Source organism: Rutidosis leptorrhynchoides, chromosome 2 (genome assembly GCF_046630445.1).
Source record: "Rutidosis leptorrhynchoides isolate AG116_Rl617_1_P2 chromosome 2, CSIRO_AGI_Rlap_v1, whole genome shotgun sequence".
Lineage (NCBI taxonomy): Eukaryota > Viridiplantae > Streptophyta > Magnoliopsida > Asterales > Asteraceae > Rutidosis > Rutidosis leptorrhynchoides.
The window spans coordinates 574,698,907-574,722,801 of NC_092334.1; the positions used below are offsets into that span (position 1 = coordinate 574,698,907).

Genomic DNA, 23,895 nt, shown 5'->3' on the forward strand with positions numbered 1-23,895 from the left:
CATTCCAAGCTCGCATTGCTCCTCCTGAGAATGTGGAACAACAAGATGTTGATAACTATTACAAACAAGATATACCTCATCCAGTTATGACATTTTCAGATATGCACGTGGAAGATTTGCACCCGAACTTGCGATTAGACAGACGTTGGATAGATTATCCAAAATACCAAAGGGGCTTGCACACTCTTCATTCTAAAGCTGTTGAAGTACCTAGGGTAATAGAATGGGGACCATTAGAGGTAGTGGAATTGGCCGGACCAATTAGGGAATTACTTACTCAAAGGTATGGTAATTCTACTTTTAACAATTGGGTACGATTATTCAACATGCGTAGACCTGTATATAAAGTATGGTGTGAAGAATTATTGTGTAGTATAGAAATAAATGATCGGGTAGCTACTTTAATCGATCGAACTTTTATTAGATTTTTGTTAGGAGGTTCGATGCGCCACATGTCTCTACTAGACATGGCTCAGGCCTTACGTATATATACGCCTGAGGAGCTAGCATCTGCCGATTGTCGAGGGTTGATATTAAATGGTAGGAAGATTGATGAAAATTTTGATACGCATGGTGTATGGAGTCAAATGACTAGCCATCACTGATTTATGGGGGGGAAATTACTCTTATCTTGATATTGATAGAGCTGAATTAAGAGTAATCCATAGGTTTCTAGCGTACTCGATTACACAGAGAGGTAAAAATAAGGAAAAGGTAAATGAGCAAGATTTATTTTACCATATGTGTATTCGAGACCCACAAAGCGCTGTAAGTATACCTTATTATGTGGGTTATTATTTACCAACTATGGTTAGGGGATGAGACCGCACAGTATAATAGGAGGTGGTATATTTATTACATTAATTGCTGAGTATCTCGATGTGGATATAAGTCGGGGGATTATTAATCGAAGAACCAGAACCCTACGATACAATTGGTTTAAATGTATATCATGGTGCTAAAGTTTTGAAAAGGCGAAATAACGCCGCAATACGATATAATGGAAGACATCCACAGGTTGAAAGAAATCAACAGCCAGGTAATGTGGGAGGGGAAATGAAATGACAGAAATGCAAAGGTTTATAGCTTCACAAGAGTATGAAAATGCTAGACATCGAGCATTTGAAGATTGTCAAGTTCATCAAAACCACATCATAGCTCATTGCCAACATGTAGGTAGAAACTATATTCCTACTCCAAAGCCCGTATTTCCTCCCTGGTCTATAGAGATCCAACCACCGTATCCTACTTATAACCCAGCTGAAGCATTCTATAACACATACGGTTATGCATGGAACCCCTACTGGTATCAGTATCAACCCTAGTTTATTTAGTTTTATTTATTTTATTTTTGTAATGTTACTACATTTAACACTTATGTTGATATTGTAATAGTTTTTATAATTTTCTAACTTTTATTATTAGATTTTAATAATTTTTGAATGTGGGGTAATATACCAAACTTCAAAAATATGTATATATGTTTGCAGTTTATCTTATGTACACAACAGGGTAAAACAACGCATTTTCAAAGACTGGCATTAAGTTCAGCAAAAGCAACTAATTTTGACGACAAGATGCAAAATATATGTGAAATAACAACAAGACGGAATGAACAAATGATATGCACCATTTATCATTCAGCAAACAAACGCCAATATGTTTGGAAACTTTGGTAAAATTTAATCATTTTTCTACGCTAATCACCCTCAATAATTTAAATTGTTACTGATTTCTTGCAAATGAGGGCATTGCAAGATCTTAAGTGTGGGAAGGGGTTAAATTCTTTCGGATTTTAAAATTTTTACTTTATACACTGTGTTACCATTAGAAATACTAGTAAAGCAGTAGTTGTATTAGAATCTAGTGCTCTCTGATAATAAAGAACAGCCCTAGTCATATATACTGACTACCCAATTCTAGTAAATTTTTTCAAAATTTTCAATTAAATGAACTCAAAATCATGTTTATACATATTTATGAACGATAAAACTAGGTGTTAACACCGAAATTATTGTTACCTCGGAAAGGACATAAATTGAGAAACAAAACCAAAATGTTAGAATTCATTTAAAATGGAATAGAGGAGAACAGAAAGGAAAATAAAAGCCAAGTGTGGGAAAATTTTACCAAGTTTTTCAAAACATATATCACATATTTTTGTACAAATAATAGAAGATATTTTTGTTTTGGACTAAATTAACTGTTTTACCCGATGAAAGAAAAGAAACGATGGATCTACACGATGAATCAATTCCATCATTTAAAGGAAGTAAAGTCTTCCGAAAAAGACACGCGCTTCTTGATTTAGGTCAAGAAGTTATCGTCCAGACCAGCTGTAGGTTGACGAAAAATCTAGAAAAGTCATCACTAAAATCAGCAGGAAATCCACGGACCTCAGCATCAAACAGGGTCGCCAAGTGGTCAGACTTATCCTAACCATGAGAGGATCTGTCTTGTAAAATGGGGAGGGCACCATGCAAATTAGCTTGATAAGACTAATGAATCAGATCCCCATAAAGGATAATCTCCTTTAAAGATCAAAAATTAGCTTTTAAGACTGATATTACTCAATCCTTGAGATTGACTTTAAAGATTAAGAATTACAAACTCATGGAATTCAATGATATCTAAACTCGAGCTTGAACGAGAAAATATTTTGATCAAAATTACAAACCGATTTGTTTTCTGAAAACTCATTTTCAATGCGTTCATTACCTTTAAACGTAAAATCCTAGGAATTCACCTGGAATTCATTAGGTCACCTGAACCAAATCGGGTGTCAACCGTAAGAACGGTGGTTGCATAGCATGGTCAAAGACAGGACCTTGTGCCAGACCGAAAAATTATAAGGGTGAGCTTTACTATTGCTCCTACAAAGGATAGTAATTGTGTCCGACACGTTATAGACCATAATTAAAAGCATGTCAGGGGATATTGCCTTAACAGTTGTTTGTTCAACGCTTTCCTTTACAACCGTACGGTAGTTTATCGAAAGGTAATATATGGAGCAAGTATACTGGACGTGTTGCTTTTCCAATACAAGGTTAGCAAGTGGGTGACACAAAACCGCAAGTTTTGAGCCAAAATTTTCAAATCTAAAACCCACAAAACCCACAAAAATATTTTGCAACACCGGTAAAGGGTTATTCCGGAAAACTTATCTAGGGTAAAAGCTAGATTTAATTTTCAAAAGATCAAATGTTTGCATAAAGATCCAATTTCCTTAATGGATCTAAATATTCATAAGTCATGTGAGACTGTAAATCACATCGTTACTACCATTGTTTATACCGCCGTATAGAAATCACTGATGTACAAAGTGTGAAGAATAAAGAAGTGATTCTAGTATATTTCAAGACTATATTGCTTGAGGACAAGCAACGCTCAAGTGTGGGAATATTTGATAATGCTAAAAACGAACATATATTTCATAGCATTATTCCTCAAGAAAGACAAGCTTTTAGTTGCAATTGTCCTATTTACAAGTGATATTCATTTAAATAATAAAAGGTGAAGACAAAAGACAGATTCGACGAATTGAAGACGCAAACGACCAAAAAGCTCAAAAGTACAAAATACAATCAAAGAGGTTCCAATTATTGATAAGAAACGTCTCGAAATTACAAGAGTACAAGATTCAAAACGCAAAGTACAAAATATTAAATTGTACGCAAGGACGTTCGAAAATCCGGAACCGGGACATGAGTCAACTCTCAACGCTCGACGCAACGGACCGAAAGTTATAAATTAATTATGTATATAAATATAATATAATATAATATATAATTAATTATATAAATTATATATTTATATTATATTTATATATTAAATTCCGTCGGCAAATTAAAAGACAAAATGGTGTGAGCTGGATTTACAAACTCCGCGACTTGCGGAGTTTGTAGTGGAAAAATGTCGCGACTCGCGGAGAGTCCATGGACAAAAATGCCTATAAAAGCTAACGCATTTTGATCGCAAAAAATATAAAAAATTCTATCTATCTCTCTATATATGTAAACGTATATATATATATAATTTATATTTTAATTTTAATTTTAATTTTAATTCTAATAATAAGGGTATGTTAGCGAATGTTGTAAGGGTGTAAGTCGAAATTCTGTCCGTGTAACGCTACGCTATTTTTAATCATTGTAAGTTATGTTCAACCTTTTTAATTTAATGTCTCGTAGCTAAGTTATTATTATGCTTATTTAAAATGAAGTAATCATGATGTTGGGCTAAATATTAAAATTGGGTAATTGGGCTTTGTACCATAATTGGGGTTTGGACAAAAGAACGACACTTGTGGAAATTAGACTATGGGCTATTAATGGGCTTTATATTTGTTTAACTAAATGATAGTTTGTTAATTTTAATATAAAGATTTACAATTAGACGTCCCTATAAATAACCATATACACTCGATCGGACACGATGGGCGGGGTATTTATATGTACGAATAATCGTTCATTTAACCGGACACGGGAATGGATTAATAGTCACTAGAATTATTAAAACAGGGGTGGAATTATGTACAAGGACACTTGGCATAATTGATAACAAAGTATTAAAATCTTGTTACAGTTTAAGTCCCCAATTAGTTGGAATATTTAACTTCGGGTATAAGGATAATTTGACGAGGACACTCGCAGTTTATATTTATGACTGATGGACTGTTATGGACAAAAACCAGACGGACATATTAAATAATTCAGGACAAAGGACAATTAACCCATGGGCATAAAACTAAAATCAACACGTCAAACATCATGATTACAGAAGTTTAAATAAGCATAATTCTTTTATTTCATATTTAATTTCCTTTATTTTATATTTAATTGCACTTTTAATTATCGCACTTTTATTTATTGCCATTGTATTTAATTGCACTTTTAATTAACGTACTTTTTAATTATTGTATTTTATTTTACGCTTTAAATTAAGTTATATTTATTTTTAATATTTTACATTAGGTTTTAACTGCGACTAAAGTTTTAAAAATAGACAAACCGGTCATTAAACGGTAAAAACCCCCCTTTATAATAATAATATTACTTATATATATATTTGTATTTTTATAAATCAAAACTAATATAGCGTTAAGCTTTGTTTAAAAGATTCCCTGTGGAACGAACCGGACTTACTAAAAACTACACTACTGTACGATTAGGTACACTGCCTATAACTGTTGTAGCAAGGTTTAAGTATATCCATTCTATAAATAAATAAATATCTTGTGTAAAATTGTATCGTATTTAATAGTTTTTCCTTGTAAAATTAATACTATTTCATATACCCCTCGCATAACATCAAGAAGCCTCTGATTCAGTCTTTTCAGAAAGAGCAACTCCCAATTTAAGCTGAAAGTCATCCCTCTCAAAATCTAACTTTTCCAAAGCATCGTGAAGGCGCTGGTTCTCTTCTTGAAGCGCATGTGCTTCATCTACCGCCTGGTCGTCCACACGATCACCCGTAGCTTTACCATATTGAGGATCGTTGTTGTGAAGCTCATCTGTAAAACTAGCAGGAACAACAACATCATCATCATCATTATCTGCCAATAGCAATACATATTAAAAAGATAAGCAATAGCGAAGAAACAGATGACTTGAACAAAGTTATACCAGTTTACCGTGTTTTGAAGACACCGGTGGATTGTAAATAAAATGAGGAACAATAGGCGTGAACATGTCGTTATATTGTTTAGGCGTCAATTTTCTCTTACCAGCATAAAATGGATGATGAATAGATGACCCGCTACAGTAGGTTTACGCTTACGCGAAGAACTACAAGCTGCTATAGAGAAGCGAGCGCGATCAGAGGAATCACGCACTGGGACGTGAGAAGGAGCTGCGTGAGCCAACTTCTCAACTTTTAGGTATTCTGCAAATGATATCTCTAAAAAAAACACAAAACAAGACTTTATATCAAAACATCAAGCACATAAAGCAGACAAGCTTTGAGAAACTTACTAACCTTTAGGATGTTGCGTAAACCAAGGGAGAGAGCCAGGATAAGGCCAATGTTTAGAAATCCCACCAGCATACAGAGCAGTGTTCTAATACATGTCAATATACTAAGACTGCCCCACGTACTTGTCGAACATAGTGCGCTCCGCAGAGCTCATTGAGGGCACATTGTTCACATCAGAGTCAAAATCGCAATGCCCCCGACCTATGTTGGCACAAGAAGAAGGGATAAATGTGTTGTCAACAAAGAAGTAGTTCTCTTTCCAAGAAGCGGGAATCTTCCACCTAATTTCACGGGTAAAACCCTGATTATCCCTAAAACTATACCAACCCTGTTCAAGTCGCTCATAACTGAAGATGTTCTTAAAAAGATTTACTATCGGTATAAAATCATGCGCATTACACCACATCTAAAACAAAGAAACTCTACAAGCGCTATTTGGGTCCAACTGCCCAACACTAATGTTGAAATGAGATAGCACCAGCATATAAAAATTGGTAGGAGGAATATGGATGTTGCCCCTCTCTATCACTAAGTTGTAAACCGCAACCTTACCGGGAGGAGGGCGATTAGCGCAATCACGCCAACCAGGAACGGTGGGATTCAATTATTTGATAGGAGGATACCACGAGACGAGGTCTTTAATAAATTGCAGACTAACGTCAGACATAATGGACCCTACGTTCGAAAAATCAGTATCTGCGCTCTCAGTAGCCATTATAAAAATAGAGTGTGTGATGGATAAAGATAAGAACAATGACGAAAAAGAAAAGTTGAGGTATATATAGAAGGAGAAAAGGGAAGAAAGAGAATCTGGATTAAATCTGAACCGCACACATGTTAGACAAAGCCTGACAGATGGGCAGAGAATTCAATGAGCTGACCACGGAAGTGATAGTTATGAAATGCAATAATGATCGCGTCAGTAAAATGCACAAAGATGTCACATCACAGTTATGTTCCAGGCTATGTGCAAAGAACTGCGCATAACATAGAACTGGGGGGACTTGATGACACACATAAAACACGTTAACACTATGCGAGCGTTACTTGCTAAAATTATGCGTTTAAAAGCATTAAATTACCAAGTAAGCCAACGCCGCAGAACATATATGACGATATAACCGTCACTGCGCACATTGGTACTGCGCAACTAGAAAGGTGAGTAACATAAAAACAAAGCATGGGCTGGATAAGACGAAGAACATTACACGAATGAAGGACAGAATCTCCATAATGTACGAATAACAGAAGATGGCAAGATAATACGATATGGCGGGGTCCATGTTCGTATACAGCTTTATGCGACATGATAGTACGACGTGGTACTGACGTGTCCTTTTTTGTCTCTTGACATGACAATTAAAGGACAACTACTCCCATCTATAAATAGTTATAGTGCAATCCAAATTAAAGAGAACCATTCTAAAAAAAGAACTATCCTCCCAACATATAACTTAGATTCGTCATCTTACCCGCGCAACCGGAATACACACTTCTCACCCATCACAGTTTCAGGTAACGTTCTTAGAACATAAACCCAAACACCGTCCCTGAGCCATCATATTCGGCTAACCCGAATGATGGTGGAACATGTTTAACCACCCCTTCAGAGATCATTATCTCGTATTGGGGTTAATCACGGTACTCCAGACAGGAGAGTTAAACTCAAAAGACCCTTAAATCACCTTTGTTTATTGATCAAGCATAGACCGAACCCCTTATACTATTTTATGCTTGATCAAACCTAAGAGTATTTTGGAATACATGCATTATGATAAAAGCATAGCAGAATTATTCAAAATACATCAAAGCATTGAAGGTTGTTAAAATTGTAGCAGTTACAAATGTGCACATGGCACCAAAATTCCATTGGCACGTAGGCCAGTACGAGAAAATAAAACCTAAACCAAAAATATTAAAGTAAAGGGGATAGCTTATCAGTAACGGTGCCCTACACTAGTGGTAGTAATTCTTCGAACCCTCGTCCGCAGAGATCAGGCGAATTTCCCCATGTAAACAAGTAGAATAAAAAGTGACCTACGATGGTCCTATACAAAAGTTGGGGGGTACACCCTACATGCTAAATGTGCCTCTCCAAGCACGCATCCAACAGGTGCACCCCCCGAGAGTAGTGAGCATAAGGGGCCAAAAGCATCCAATGAAGTATGCAAGTAGCGCACCCAAGACCCCCACTCTCTAAACAAAAAAGGTTTAAGGGTGCCTGACAAAGCACACCCAAAAACCTACCAGGGCACTTAGCCCTACAGCAACTTACAATTTCATTTTCAAAAGATCATGCACAGGAATAACAGGATCCTTGCTTGCATCCATCAGGGTTTGAGTTGTGATGTCCTCAAGAGCTTTGCTTGTTTCTTTTGCCTTGGTAAAGGCATCATCCTCGAGTTGGCTATCAATGGCTTCAGGCATAGGAGCAATAATTTCAAGATGTTTCGAGATGAGTGACCAAAACATAACCCTTTCAAGTGAACGTGCAGCTTTGAGGGCATGACCGTAGAGCTCACTAACAACTTTAGCACTGAGAACATTATTGGCTATAGTGGGAAGACCGGGTTTAAGATCAAAAAGATCTTTCTTCGCAGCATCACAGGCTGCAGCAATCTCTTTGATATGCATTGTAAGGTCCTTGTTCTCGTAGCAGAGCTGGTTAATTTTAGAATTAGCAGTAGCTAACTCATCTCGAAGGGACCCATTCTCCTCTTGGTAATCGATATTTTGATCGAGGGAATCATCTTTCTCCTTGGTTACCGATTTAATAGTGGCCTCAGCTGTCTTCAATGCTTCATTGGCCACCATGAGCTGGTTCTCTAACACATGCACCCTGTTTTTCAACTTTCCCACCAAATGCAGATCAGCATGATAATTAGACTCGTTATTCAGTCTATCAAGATCCCTTGCCCATGTCAGGAAGGATAGTTGAGTATCGAAACACAATTTTTCCTTAGAATTCATTTTTTCCAACTCCCTTCGTATCCCAACAGGAGCACAACTTTGCATGTAAGAGTTCTGCTCTTGATCAGCTCGTTTGGACACTTTCGGAATAGCATCAAGGTTGTCTATCTTTATGTTTGCACAAGGTGTTGTGTTTAGCTTGGGGCCACATGGGATATGTGTGGAACCACTAGTTGCAGCTTTGCTAAATATATGTGTTGAAGGAAAAGGGGCAACAACAGCAAGGGGCACAGGGTCTGGCTGAATGTTGGGGAAAGTAACTGTAGTAACATCGGGGGGAGCATTTAACAAGGGCACAACCTCTTTATCAAGATTCACAACTGGCAAACGAAATATGCGGCAAGTTTAAGTCAATAAACAAGTAACGCGTGCACAATAAATGTATGAAAGGTAAAGATGGTGAAATTATACCTTCGGATGTGGTGCCAGGAGTGGTGGTGCTCTTGCTCTTCTTTGACATAGGGTTAAGACGCACAGACGCTCTACGCTCCACCAGGGGCATATCATCCTTTTCAACCATCGTATTGTCAGCAACATTAACAGGCTCAAATTCGTTAACATGCACCTTCTTCACAGAATAACCCTTGAAATCTTCTTCGATCATGCAATCCTCAACCTTCATGACTGTGATGCAAACAAAATGCTGGTTAGCATGCATGGCAGAAATACTTATCAATAATAATATCTTTAAACAGACAAAGAATTTATACTAGTGTGCTATTGCATAATGTTTTGAAATTAGGGGGACAAATTTTTTATCGACATAATAAAAAGAATCCTTATAAGAATTCTGCAAACCTTTTTTCATACCAGCTGAAAAGACACTCGATCGGAAAAGGAATACCAATCGTGTTCACTTACTTAATAACGAAAGATATTTTGAAAAACATTGATTGAAGGCTCCTGATTATTCGCCCTACACCACATATCGAATAAAGAAATGCGAGCGGCAGAATAAGGATGTAATTGCCCTAACCCTATGTTGTAGGTGGATAACACTTGCATAAAAAACCGGGTCGGTGGTATGCGAGTGTTACCTACTTCGAGAGTTTGATCGTAAATACTTATCATGTTAGGGGTGGTTTATGGGCTCGTTGGCTTGGTGAGGGTAGGGTTGGTGAATAATCGGTCATTGGAGGATACCAATCAATGAAGCACTTGATGGATTCTTCATAAAGTGTAGATACAGTACATGAAAAACGGTAGAGGACGACGAAGAAGAAGCCATGATTAACAGAAATGAACAAGAAAAGAATTTACACTTACCTGAAAGATATAACGTTGCCGGAAATCATGATCGGGAAAATTGGAGAGCAAAGGAGTTGGAGATTTTGATTTTTTTTTACCTTTTTTGGTAAAATAAATTTTCAATTTATATGCAGAAGATTTTGGGCTCCAAACGCGTGAAAATGCATCGTTGTCGTACACGTGTCAAGATCCTGAAGAGATTAATGAAAAGACGTGGTGTAAGATAGAAAACTCTAGCGGTTATTTAAAAAATTGGCGCACGATAGTAATCCCTTGCAGTTGTGATTTGACAGGCTGTCATCATTACCGACTCTAACCGTATTTACGTCATCATTAGTAGACGTCTGATTGACATAGCCTGTTTAGCTTTTAATACAAACAAGGCAAGTAAATCTTAATTATTTGTTCTTAGCAAATCTTATGGGATATTTTGTGAACAAAACATTTTGTCAATTTATTATTTTCTAGAGTTATTTTGTGAACAAAACATTTTGTCAATTTATTATTTTCTAGAGTTTAATGTCATGCGCCCATTTGGTAGTGCATATCACATTAAACTGGATGACTTAATGATACGCATACCCTCGCACATATCGTTCGTGCGTATCACGTGTTGGGCGCACGTCAGTCCGAAATAAATTATGTCAAAGATAGGTAAAGTATCGTTTAATTAATTAAGTAAACGCGTATGAGATTCTATCCGTAATTAAACGCGATCTCTTTCCAACCGCCAATCCTTTATTTATGGAGAATATTCGGGAAGGATCTAGAATATATAACGGAGTATTTAGGTTTAGGGTTTCGCTATAAATATAACCCTAAACCTCATGCAAACACACAACATGTTTTTTGTATTACTCGTATTACGATTGCATACAGAAAACATCTTTACGGTAACATGTATGTTCTCACGAACGATAACCCTACGAAACCACCAAAGTGGCCATTATTGCGACAATGGCCATTAATGGTGGGCTAGGTTTTTAATCACCCTTTCGAATATCATTATCTCAACGAGGGTTATTCACGGTAAATCGGACCGGAGATTAAAACCATGAAGTCCTTAAACACTCTCATTTGGCACTCAACATAAATTCGGTCTTGGCTGCAGATTTATATTCGATCAGTTCACATATCTCACATAGAGATTGTTGCTTGTGAACTCGAAGGTGCGAGAAGCCGGAAAAGTCCAAGGAAATCTATAGTTAATATTAAAATGCTATAATGATGATGTCATTATTAAACTATTTCATTTGTTAAGAAAAAATCAAAAAGAAAAAGAAAAAAATCTAAGCATGGTGGATGATGTCATTAATCTAAATAATTTTGAATTAAATTTAATTCTTATTAATTAATTATTATTATTAAATCTTATTAATAAGTATAAGTATTTTAATTATTAAAATTAAATAATTTTTAATTATTTTAATTAATTATTTTGAATTGAGTACGAGAAGGTATAAAAACTCAAGGAAACCAATTCCAAATTTATATTTTAATTTACACTTTTAAAATAAAATGACAACTAATATTATCTCTTATGATTGGATGTGGATTGTTTAATATGCATTTTAGGTGTTTGATGAAATATTCAGTTGACGAGTTTCTTAGTCGGACTCTGTGGTTCCACGGGTCATTAAACTATAATTTTAGCATTTACGTTCACTTAATACCTAAAAATATCATTAAAATGTTTCGTTTAAACAAACCCGTGATTTCACGGGTCATTTCACATGTTCTAATTCTTAAAAAAACTATGAACTGAAAAATTCTAGAATAAAATATTAGAATTAGAAATTAGAAAATTATAATTATAATTATAACTAGTTCGGTTCAACCCTCGCGATGCGGCGGGGTATTTCGGTCAGCGTATTCGTATTTAACGCAGTTCTATTGACGGAAGGAAAAACGGCCCGTGTGTTATGCATTATTGTAGGTGTCAACATCTTTAGTGTTTTTTAAAATATGTTCGGTTCAAACATAGTTAGTTTATTTTTGTTGATAAAATTAATTCGAGCCTGACGGTGCTGGCGAAAAAATTTAACGCGCGGCGAGCAAGAAAATACGGGCTGTCGTTGCTTTTAGCGTTTTTAAAAAAGTGTCCGTTTCGAACGTAGGTAGTATCGTTTTGTTCATAAAATTATTTCGAGTATGACGCTGCTGTCGGAAAATTTTAAGTCGCGGCGAGCGGGAAAATACGGGCTGTCGTTGTATTTAGCGTTTTTGAAAAAGTGTCTGTTTTGAACGTAGTTAGTCTCGTTTTGTTCGCGAGAATATTTCGAGTTTAACGGAGTGGTCGGTGAAATTTGTATCGGAGCGAGGAGGAAGATACGGGCTCTCGAAGGCGTTGGGGGAAGTTTTTATTTTAAGTTTCAGAATTGACAGTTTATTCCCCTGAAGTACATGGGTTTTTTTGTAAGGGGGTAGAAGTTGAGGGGTGGTTGTTGGTTTTTTGGGATTGGGTTTTTTACTGTTGTCGTTTCATTAGGTGGGGTGGCTAAAACGACCACATACCCAACTCATATATATATATATATATATATAGATTATACTACCTCCGTCTCATCTTAAGTGTTCACATTTCTATTTTGGAATGTTCCATTTCAAGTGTTCACTTGATGTTTCAACCAATCAGAAGAGGTTATTCTGGAGAGAGAAGATTTTTGATGGGTGGAAAATAAAGTTAGTGGGATTTTCTAAAACTGTGTGCAAAAAGTAAGTGGACACTTATAGTGAGACGGAGGGAGTATATATATAATGTAATAATAATAATTATAATTATAAATAATAATGCTCGTTTATGCGCGACCCCCTAACATTCACACAACACACCATCCATTCTAGGGTTTGCAATTTTTCATATCTTTATCGATGGCTGAAGTGATGGATCTGCCGGTCGATGCAGTGGAACGCAGTAGTAGCCGTGACCGCAAAGACGATGACCGTGACCTCGAAGTCGCCGGAGACGGCGACGGTGAAGACATTAACAAATCCATAGCAAACGAAAACCCCGACGCATCTCCACCACTACCACCACCACCTCCGTCACGGCGCCATGACCGTGATTCAAGAGAGCGCAGAAACGATGATAGAGACATAGATCGTCCACCTAATCGACGTTCCGATTACTATGACCACCGTAATCGATCTCCACCTGGACCGCCTCAGAGAAATTATAAGCGGCGTGCTGCTAGTCCCATGTCACCTCCGCCGCCTTATCGTGATCGCCGTGGCGGAGGTTACTCTCCCCCTCCCCGGCGCTCACCTCCATTTCATCCGCCCAAGCGTTTTCGCAGAGATGAAGGTGGTTACGACGGTCGCCGTGGAAGTCCGCGCGGTGGTTTTGGACCTGGTGACAGAAGGTTTGTACTGTTTTCTCTTTTTAATTACGGAGTACTTATTAAGCTATGTGTGCTCTATAGAAATCATTTATTATAATGATATGACTAAGCTTTCTATATGTGATAATTGATTGTTGTTTGTGCTAGTAGTGATTTTTCCAGGGTGTTGAACTTAAATTTGGGGATATTGTGGCATTGTTGTATATGTATCGGCTGTTATGCTGTTGTTTAGTTTGTAGAGTCTGCCAACATTTATGAAGAGATGCAGCAGTTTGATGTATGGAGATTGTGGGTGAGTGAATATTGAGTGAGAGTATGACTTCACCAGTTATAAATATTGATTGTGAGCGAGAGTATTTTTTTTCTTATGCTCAAAATACTTGATTATGAGTTAAATTATTACTTCACCAGTTATAAATATTTTTTTCTGAGTGAGAGTAACTTCACAAGTTATACTCATAAATACTTGATTGTGAGAGGGAATGTTTTCTGTCATTTTTGGCTGCTCTAAAATCTGTTTGAGAAAGGAAGAGTATTACTTCGTCTGTTCTAAATTACAGGAGCACTTTCCTGGTTCTTGACACTTTAGTTCATAGGAAAGTGTTCCTATAATTTGGAAGGGATGGAGTATCAGTTGAAGGGGATACTAGAAGTTGAACACGAAAGTACTGATGATGTTTAAAGACTGGGAGACAGTTCTTCATTTCAGAGTTGACACAGAGTGGATTGTTCTTTGTTGAGTTTTTGGTTACATTGAATCTGGCCTCATTTTGAAGTATTGGAATCGCACTTGATATTCTGCCTTACAAAATTTCAAAATCTTCATGATGATTGGATATTTAAATTTTAGTAGCCTCAAGATATCTTACATTTTGAAAATGTTAAATAAGGATTCCTAACAGGCATTTGCCTCGCTGAAGTGAGAATATGTTATGTTTTTTCTAGAGACCACCTAAGCTTGTCGAATCATGCAGTATTCGGGTCATGTAATTTCAACCCTATTCGATGATCCTACACGTCGGTTTCCTGCAAGTGTTTAATTTTGGGAGGACAAAATATGCAGCTTTGCATCATGTGGTAACCAATCATTTGGGGCGTTAAGTCCAACAGGCAAGCTATTTATTTAATTACACCCAAAAGATTGAATAGCTAAGTATATAATGCTGGAAGATTAAGAATATATGAAGCTAACATGCTGGCCTAAGATATTATTTCCATGTCAAGCTGGTTAGGCTGATATTAAATGGGTACACATGTACTTATATTAACGGTGTAGCACATTCAGTATTTTCTTTTAGCTTTAACATTAAATAGACCAGCATGACAAGCTAAACTGAGGAGAATTATAAGCGAAATGTGCACATTCAAGTCGGTGTTGATCCATGAAAAATGTATTACAAGGGCTTGAGGCTTCCTTTATTCCGCTACTAACCTAAGCTGCAACCTATGTTAGTTTCTAGTGTTCACACCGGATATGTGTTATATATTTGCTTGTGGTAGATATAGAAGTGATAAATCTAGGGCTTGAATGAATATTCAATTGTTATGACGCATGCTTATCTTTTTTCTTCTACACGTCACCATCACTACATTTTTATCTCATACATTTTTATTTTTGCTTTTAAACTGCATTGCGTGCTTGTTCTGCGTTTTTTATCCCTGGCCTTTGGCTATTGGTCATTTAAAAGGTTCTGGTATTTCGAAGTCATAGTTAACAGCCGCTGCTACTGGTACTGTTCGAATAGATGTGACTGTTGTGATGTTATCCTTGATTCTTGTTGTTCACTGTGCTGTTGTTCGTTGTAATAATTTTACGTATCTTGCTGGTCATAGGAGCATAAATTATCCTTCATAATTTCGTTATCTTAATTTTCTGCTACCATCCGCACGATAAAGGTTTTCTTTGCTGTCTGTGAATGTATGTTGGTTATGTTTATGATTACTATAACGCTACCTATACTGTAGCCTGTTTAGGGATTAATTGGTAAGAAATCTGTTATGAATTCATATGCGAAGTTAAGGTTGTACTGCTCTCTCATGCTACACCTATTCAGAATAAATTGTAGCAAAGTCATGATGAATCCATAACAGGGGTGCTTGGCTTCGCACGCTAAATGCATGGTCTCAACTTTGGTTTATCTGGGATAAACAACTTGATTAATTGAACTAACTCCACTGAGCTATGCTTGTGTAGCTTGTGCTGTTTGCTGTCAGTTTAGCATCTAATCGGATCCTTTTGGTTATCTAGGTTATTGGAAAAACCATGTGCAGCAAATAAATACTGTGTTTCTAGTAGATCACATATATATGATGATAAAACAGTGTCTATTGTACATTGTACATCACTCTTATATGATGCAAAAAAAGATTAGGTCAATATCAGTCAACCTTGATAGAAACGTTTGTTGCTTTCTAATGGAGTATATGTTGCTTTCAACCATTAACTAGCTTGTTTGGTTTGTAAATGCTTAATCATTTTGTGCATTATTTTATCAGCAATCGTTATTTTTATTAGTGGTGTTAGTAACTGGGAGATATAAATGGTCTTGATATGAGTGGAGGGAGTTCTACTAGTTTTTTGCGAGTTCTCATGCAATGTTGTTAAAAAATCTTATAAACCATCATATACGGACATGACTTGCTGCAAGATTTCAATTACATTGCATTAAATTCTACACCTGCTTTATTTAAAATCTATAATTGGGCCAGATTGAATCCCATTTCTAGTTTGCAAACATGTCTATCAGAACCTTCATAAGCACTTCATTGTCTACCTGTTACTTCTTAGTTTTTACAAGATCTTTATAAGGTTTTTCATAATCATGTTTGTTTTCGATACAGGTTTGGATATGATCACCCTGGTGGTTATGATCGTGGTATGGGTGGCAGGATGGGCTATCATGATGATAGGCCTCGTGGTAGGTTTGGTGGCCGTTCATCTGGTGGGTACCAAGGTGGTCCATCTGGTAAGCACCAGTTTCTTCAATTGTTCAAATATTTTAAGGTTCATCATTCAATTATTCAAATATTTCAAGGTTAACCAAGTTTGACTTTGATCGATTAATCTCTACGTTGACCGATTAATTCCCAATTTGACTCTTTGACCAAAGTTGATTAATGTTTTTCTAGTATAAAATTAAATTAATATCATTCCTCCTAAAACACTATGCTGGAGCTTCAACGATTATTGGCTATAAACTGTCAAATCTATTACTTCATGACAGACTTGCAAGTTAAATGCATGAATCATGCGACAGTTATTGGCACTATCCCATGTTTGTCAAGTTTTATCATTATCAATTGCTTTTGCAGATTGGGAATCAAATCGTGGAGGTTACGTTGATCATGTGAATACAAACAGGTGAACATCTTATCTAGATATTGACACGACATTTTGTTTAATAATGTTATTTGTTAACAAAGATACCTGAGTATTGTAGAGTCACAACATTTTTACGATTTGCATGTTAACTTGACCTGTCATTCAACATTACAGAGAGGGGTTAATGTCATATAAGCAGTTCATTCAGGAGCTTGAAGATGATGTTCTGCCATCTGAGGCTGAACGCAGGTATTTAGTGGGTACTTGTATTAACAGTTTTGCTTAGGTTTTCTTGTGCTTTAGGCCATTGATTATTGAATACTGATCCACAGGTATCAAGAGTACAAGTCAGAATATATCTCAACTCAGAAACAGGCTTATTTCGATGCTCACAAAGGCGAAGATTGGTATCTTTTTAATCTTTTCCCTCTTCCTCTCGACTTCCCCTAACTATATAGCCTTTTTCATTCTGATTCTTGCTTTTTATATCTAGGTTGAAAGATAAATATCACCCCACAAATCTGCTTGCTGTTATTGAAAGGTGCATCCTCTTAAATCACATACAAGCTCCTTTTAAGTATTAGGATGGATATAAACTTTGTTTAAGTTGGTGGTTCGTTAGCTTCTTAATATTTACATGAGATATTTAAGTTGTTCTATTGTTCAACTTCTCTTTGCAGAAGGAACGAATCTGCTCGAAAGCTGGCCAAGGAATTTTTGCTTGACTTGCAAAATGGTTCATTAGATTTGTAAGAGTGTTACTAAGATAGTTTCTTCACGAAACCTATTTTACCTGTTAACTAATAATAGACCACTAACATATATATCTTTAAACATAAAACAGAGGACCTGGTGTTACAGCTTCGTCTCCAAACAAGTCTAATCCCGATTCTGAAGATGAGTCCGATTTGGGTGGCACAAGAAAACGTCACGGCCGGAATTCAAAAGAAACTGATCTTTTCTCAGCGGCTCCAAAGGCTCACCCAATCAGTTCTGATCACAGGCGGATTCAAGCCGACATCGAACAATCACAAGCACTTGTTAAGAAACTTGACCTTGAAAAAGGAATAGAGGGTAATATACTCTCCAGGTCTGACAATGATAGATCACACAGAGACAAGTCTCATGGTGGGTCCAGTGGTCCAGTTGTGATTATACGTGGGCCCAACTCAGTCAAAGGCTTAGAAGGTGTTGAGTTACTTGATACACTCCTTACTTATCTCTGGCGCATTCATAGTGTTGACTATTATGGAATGACTGAGAAAACTGAAGCTAAAGGTCTACGCCATGTGAGGGCAGAATCTAAAAGTTCTGATGTTAAAACGAGTGGGACCGAGTGGGAAAAGAAACTAGATACACGTTGGCATGATAGATTGAAGGGTCAGGATCCGTTAGAGATAATGACTGCTAAGGAAAAGATAGATGCTGCTGCAGCTGAGTCGTTGGATCCGTATGTACGGAAAATTCGAGATGAAAAATATGGTTGGAAGTATGGTTGTGGAGCAAAAGGTTGTACGAAACTTTTTCATGCTGCTGAGTTTGTTCTTAAACATCTAAAACTGAAACACCCTGAACTTACGGTCGAAGTAACCTCTAAAGTTCGTGAAGATCTTTATTTCCAAAACTATATGAAGTAAGTTATCTCCTGTTAACCGTTTCTTCTGTATATGGTTTTTTTGAAAGTGATGTTTATTAATGTTAATTTTTTGAATTTGCAGTGATGAAGATGCACCAGGCGGGACACCTATTATGCAGCAGTCATTACCGGTAAACTTCCGTTAATGTTATTTTGTTATGTTGGTTGGTCACCATGATTGTTAGGTTTTATATTCTGTTAAAGCTATGCTAAAGTTATTACAATTGATAGTGTGCTAATGCCTGCTATGTTTTACATTGTTGATAAGATATTTGTGTCTCTTTACAGAAGGACAGACCTCAGAGAAATAGGCCTAGTATTGCTAATCGTTTGAAAGACGATCGAGGTAACCGTAGGGAACATGATGGCAGAAACAATGGTGGTGAGAGATATGATAGGGGTGAAAATCCCGAATCCATGGACTTTCAGTCGAACAATGATGGTGGTGGGGGCCGCCCTAATGATCAGATGTTTGATTCTTTTGGTGGACAAGGCATTCATGCTTCATTTCCTACTGATGTTCCTCCGCCTCCAGTATTGATGCCTGTGCCTGGTGCTGGGTGAGCTTGCCTGACTGTTTGGTTGTGTGATAGGTGCTGTAATGGACTGTTAAGGGGTTGGGTAAAATATTGCAACTAGTTCTGGTCAAAATGGGTACTTTTATATGGTCCAGTACGGGTCGGATTGACCCAAAAAACTTTCTGCCCTATGATTTAGACCTTCTTGAGAAAGTAGTATGATCACAAATGTACAATCATAAGCTCAATGTTTTGAATTGAATCGTAGTAGACACTTGCGTTTGATAAAAGTTAGTGCTGAATGATTCAAAATTTGAATGATTCAAAATTTGAATGATTCAAGGGTGCTGAATGGTTAAAGAGTTCTTCAACTCTGAATGGTTAGTTTGTCATTCAGATGTCACAAACAAAACACCGAATGCTAAATGATTCAGCATTCAGTGCTGAATCATTTACTTTTTAACGCTATACACTTTGGGTGATTTCTCACCTCTTCGAGTCTTACTTTTTTATTATATTTGATATATTGCATATAAAACAAAATCTGAATTGATTCATTTATAAGTAGATGGGCCGAAATGGCCATCATTACTATATTCCAAATCCATTTATGTTGGTCATGTGTCATAACATTATTTGTCCAACTCTGATCTGCAGTCCACTGGGTCCCTTTGTACCTGCTCCTCCAGAAGTTGCAATGCGGATGCTTCGAGATCAAGGTGGACCGTCTCCTTTTGAAGGTGCGGGTAGAAATGGAAGAGGTGGGCCCCAGATAGGCGGTCCTGCTCCAATAATTGCTCTACCTCCATCATTTAGACAGGATCCTCGTCGCCTACGAAAGTAAGTTCTTTACATATATTTTAGATTGGGTTTTCCACTTCCAATGTATATAACTTTAAATAATTGACGCTTTGAATTATCAAAAATTCAGATTATTGTTTTTAAACAGTTGTCTTGTGATGTTTTGGGTTTAAGTTTGGTCTGATTTGTTATATGCAGCTACCAAGATCTTGATGCTCCAGAGGATGAGGTCACCGTCATAGACTACAGGAGCCTGTAAACGGATTGTGCAAATCCTGTGCTCGAGTCAGTTGATCTACTATTATTTTCTGAAGATGGTTAAAATACATTTATGGGACATGGAAAAACCAGCAATCTAGAACAATGTTTGTATTTCTTTGCTAGTTGGTCAAGAAGATGAATTTGATATTTAAATGGATATGATGAAGCGGATATTTTGATATTTTAGATTTTAGACCGTTTTGTTCCATTTAGGAAAGATATAATGCATTTGTTTTCTTACTGCTGCTGGTTGTATTTTATTTTCCTTTGGGATGTGAGGGAGGTTATTCTATTTTCTTTGGGTTGTTTATGGTGTGCATGATAAATTGATAATGATGTGAATTTCTCGAAGAAATAGCATATTTTCAACAAGAAGCTTTCTCAGTAGAACAAATTACCACATCTATCCAAACCCATAATAGGAAAAACATAGTGTTTAGACCTATTATAACGTGGCTGAGACCAAAATCAACTCAACACGTCACTACCCAAACCGAAATGCCTTATTGGGGCGTGTTTATAGATGGGCAAAAAAACCGGATCCAGATCCAATCCGGTGACCCGATCCGGAACCGGACAGAAGCAAAACCGGACACAGCAAAAACCGGATCCGGATCCGGATCCGATCCGGTTCGACCCGGATCTAGATTTTCAAGAAAACCGGATTTTTTTCGGATATAAATCGGATTTTATCCGATCCGGTTTGTATCCGGATCCGATCCGGTTTTTCAAAAAGCTAGCCGTTTTTTTTTTTTTTTTGCAGTTTCAGTCTTTTTTTTTGCAGTTTTTTGAGTTTTTTTTGACCATTTTAACCTCACAAAGTCCATTATAAATACATGGTAATGCTTTGGTTGAAAATGCACCAACAAACATTCTCATAGTTATTTCTAAATCACTAAATATTTTCTAATCTCTAGTCTACTTATCCCATAATGGATAATTCACAAGCTTCCGTTTTCGGTTCCGCTTCCGTTGGAACATCTTCACAAGGCTACACTACGGCCGATATTGATTACAAAAAAGAAACAAAGCGAAAAGGGGACGTTTGGTCCAAATTCGAGTTGTGTGTAATGAAGGATGGTGCTGAAAAAGCTCGTTGTACACAATGTATGAAGTTCATGGGTGTTTCGGGTAATACAACGTTAAGAAAACATCTTGACAAAAGTTGTAGTGCAAGGCAAGACCCGAGACAACAAACAATGCAGGCCGATGGTTCGATTTTTGAATACGATGCCGAAGCTCTTCGGCAAGATTTGTCAAGGTTTGTCATTCAACAAGCGCTTCCTTTCAACCACTTCGACAATCCAAGGCTTACGGAGCTAATTCGGAATCGACTACAACCGCGATATAGCAATGTAAGTCGTTCTACCTTAAGACGGTGACGCCTTTAAATTATGGAAAAAAGCTAAAACTGAAATAATTGAAGGTTTTCGAACATATAAACATAGGGTTTCTATAACTTGTGATGTTTGGAGCGCACCACATGGAACGGCAAATTCTTATTTAGCCGTTACCGCTCATTGGTTTAATCCCGATTCGTGGCTTTTAATGAAACGTGTTATCGATTTTAAAATATTTGGTTATCCACATAACGGTAATAATATAAAAAAAGCGTTACAAGACACTTTAGAAGAATATAATTTAATCGATAAAGTTTTTACAATTTCGCTAGATAATGCATCTAATAATGATGCGGCCATGAGTGAGTTAAAAATTGCACTTAGACCGATTTTAAATGGTGCATTTATTCATACACGTTGTGTTGCTCATATTATAAACTTGGGAGTTCAAGATTGTTTAACTTTTTGTTCTTCATTAAAAGAAAAATTTAGAAGATTATTAGTAACGATTTATCGTACGAGCAACGCACGACATCATAACTATGAGGCTTTTGTTAAAGATTGTCATGACACTTGGTTAGGTCCTTATTTTGATAATAATACAAGATGAAATTCTACTTGTTTAATGTTCGAAAATATTTTACGTCAAAAAGAAACGTTAATCGCTTTTAATAGAAAACTACTTAGAAAGGGATTTTCCGAACCAATTAGTGACGACGAATGGGATGACTTGGAATCATTAACAAGTTTTTTACAAGTTTTTAAAGAGGCATCAACAATATTATCGGGTGTTTATTACCCAACTAGCGTACTAGTTTTAGAATAATTTTATATAATGACGGAAAAAATATGCGAATTTGCGAACTCAAATAATGTTATTTTTAGACAAGCGATTTTTCATATAAGAAAAAAACTAAAAAAATATTTTGGAGAGATACCGAAGGTATTTTTATGTGCGGCCGCACTTGACCCACGATTAAATTTTAATGGGGTTGAACGATTGATGACAACAATATATACCAACTTTGATTGTGTGCATGGTGTTTTTGATGACGAACCCAACTATCTTTTGAACCAAGTACACGCTTTTAATGATGTTTTTGAGAATATGTTTGGTATTTATGCAACAAAATATGGTCGACAATCAAACCCAATTGTTGACCAACCCGGATCATCTTCTCGAAGGAGCCGAGACCTCAAAATAAGTCTTTTAAACTTGGTACGTGAAGACACTTCCAAACGCGCACGAACATCGGCACCCACAAGCGAGTTGGGAAATTATAAGATGGCAAACTTTGCACTAAACATGAGTGAAGAACAATTTAACAACCTTGACATTTTAAAATGGTGGGAAACAAAACAAGACACATATCCAATATTAAGCATTATGGCTCGTGACTTATTTACCGTTCAAGCTTCAACCGTAGCTTCCGAATCGGCCTTTTCTTTGAGTGGTCGAATTATATCGGAAAGAAGGTCAAGACTTATCCCCCAAGTTGTGAAAGTATGTGTATGTTTGAAAGATTATTTGGATGGGGTAGATAGGATACAAGATCAAACTTTATTAGAAGGTCCGTTATATAACGACATTGAAGAATGTATAGAGTTTGAAGAAAATTTAGCGGGATTATCACCTACAACAACCGAAGAGAATTCCGACAATGAACTAAACGAAGTGGATGAAGGTGACTATGAACCGTTTGATATGGACCAAACCGAAATGAATGTATCGGGTTACCAACAAGCTTACCTTTCTCTATTTGATGACCCTGCTTTTGAAGACTACGATCGAAGGCACCATCCTCAACGCGCTCAACAAGATAACACATTTGGGTCATTTGACGACTAAAGTATAACGGGTGATGGCCATGCCGAAGCTCGATATACTTTAGTCTTAATACATTATTGGGTGATGGCCATGCCGAAACTCGAAATGTATTAATTATAATTGTATTGTTCGAATAAAAGTGTTTTTATTTTTATTATTGTATCGTTCGAATAAAAGTGTTATTTATATAATTGTATTGTTCGAATATGAAACAACCCAACCCGTACTCCGTACGATAATTTTTTTTATTTATTTAAATATACACATTTATGCGCCAATTAAATATGTAGACCAAATCACAAGTTCCATTAAAACGTACAACCATTTCCAATGTTTACAAAAGGCACAAAGGCCATTAATTAAGTTAATACAAGTTTGACCGAATACAATGATAGTTTATAAACCAAACGACCCAACGAGCATGGTTTGGGACTAAACTACCCAAAAGGTGGTCAACTTCCAAAAGCTCCTACAAGCACATCGTCAAAGACATCTAGTGTCCAACAATCCCCTTCCCTTTATCCTCACCTGCAACTAAAAAGATAAACAACGCGAGGGGTAAGCTAACGCTTAGTGAATGCAATAATTATACATGATCATATATAATCTACTTACTTGCATACAATTACACAATACCACATACAAGCTAGCAATTCA

The 23,895-nt window shown here is 36.6% G+C and overlaps 1 protein-coding gene across 1 annotated transcript; it reads left to right on the top strand.

Annotated features, from left to right (window-relative positions):
* The first annotated feature begins 13,007 nt into the window (after nucleotides 1-13,007).
* LOC139893212 (serrate RNA effector molecule-like) lies at nucleotides 13,008-20,310 on the top strand. The gene is made up of 12 exons (XM_071876362.1): nucleotides 13,008-13,553; nucleotides 16,374-16,498; nucleotides 16,845-16,893; nucleotides 17,029-17,103; nucleotides 17,187-17,261; nucleotides 17,348-17,395; nucleotides 17,535-17,603; nucleotides 17,699-18,487; nucleotides 18,573-18,621; nucleotides 18,779-19,050; nucleotides 19,666-19,848; nucleotides 20,008-20,310. Exons 1-12 carry the CDS (start codon nucleotides 13,063-13,065, stop codon nucleotides 20,066-20,068), a joined length of 2,286 nt encoding a protein of 761 aa, XP_071732463.1. The 5' UTR covers nucleotides 13,008-13,062; the 3' UTR covers nucleotides 20,069-20,310.
* The last annotated feature ends 3,585 nt before the right edge of the window (nucleotides 20,311-23,895 follow it).

Excerpts from the sequence above, each read along its gene's own strand:
- LOC139893212 (XM_071876362.1), top strand. The coding sequence starts at position 13,063 with ATGGCTGAAGTGATGGATCTGCCGGTCGATGCAGTGGAACGCAGTAGT. Across the intron at positions 17,396-17,534 it reads CTGCTTGCTGTTATTGAAAG|AAGGAACGAATCTGCTCGAA; the intron begins GTGCATCCTCTT and ends TTCTCTTTGCAG. Across the intron at positions 18,622-18,778 it reads TTATGCAGCAGTCATTACCG|AAGGACAGACCTCAGAGAAA; the intron begins GTAAACTTCCGT and ends GTCTCTTTACAG.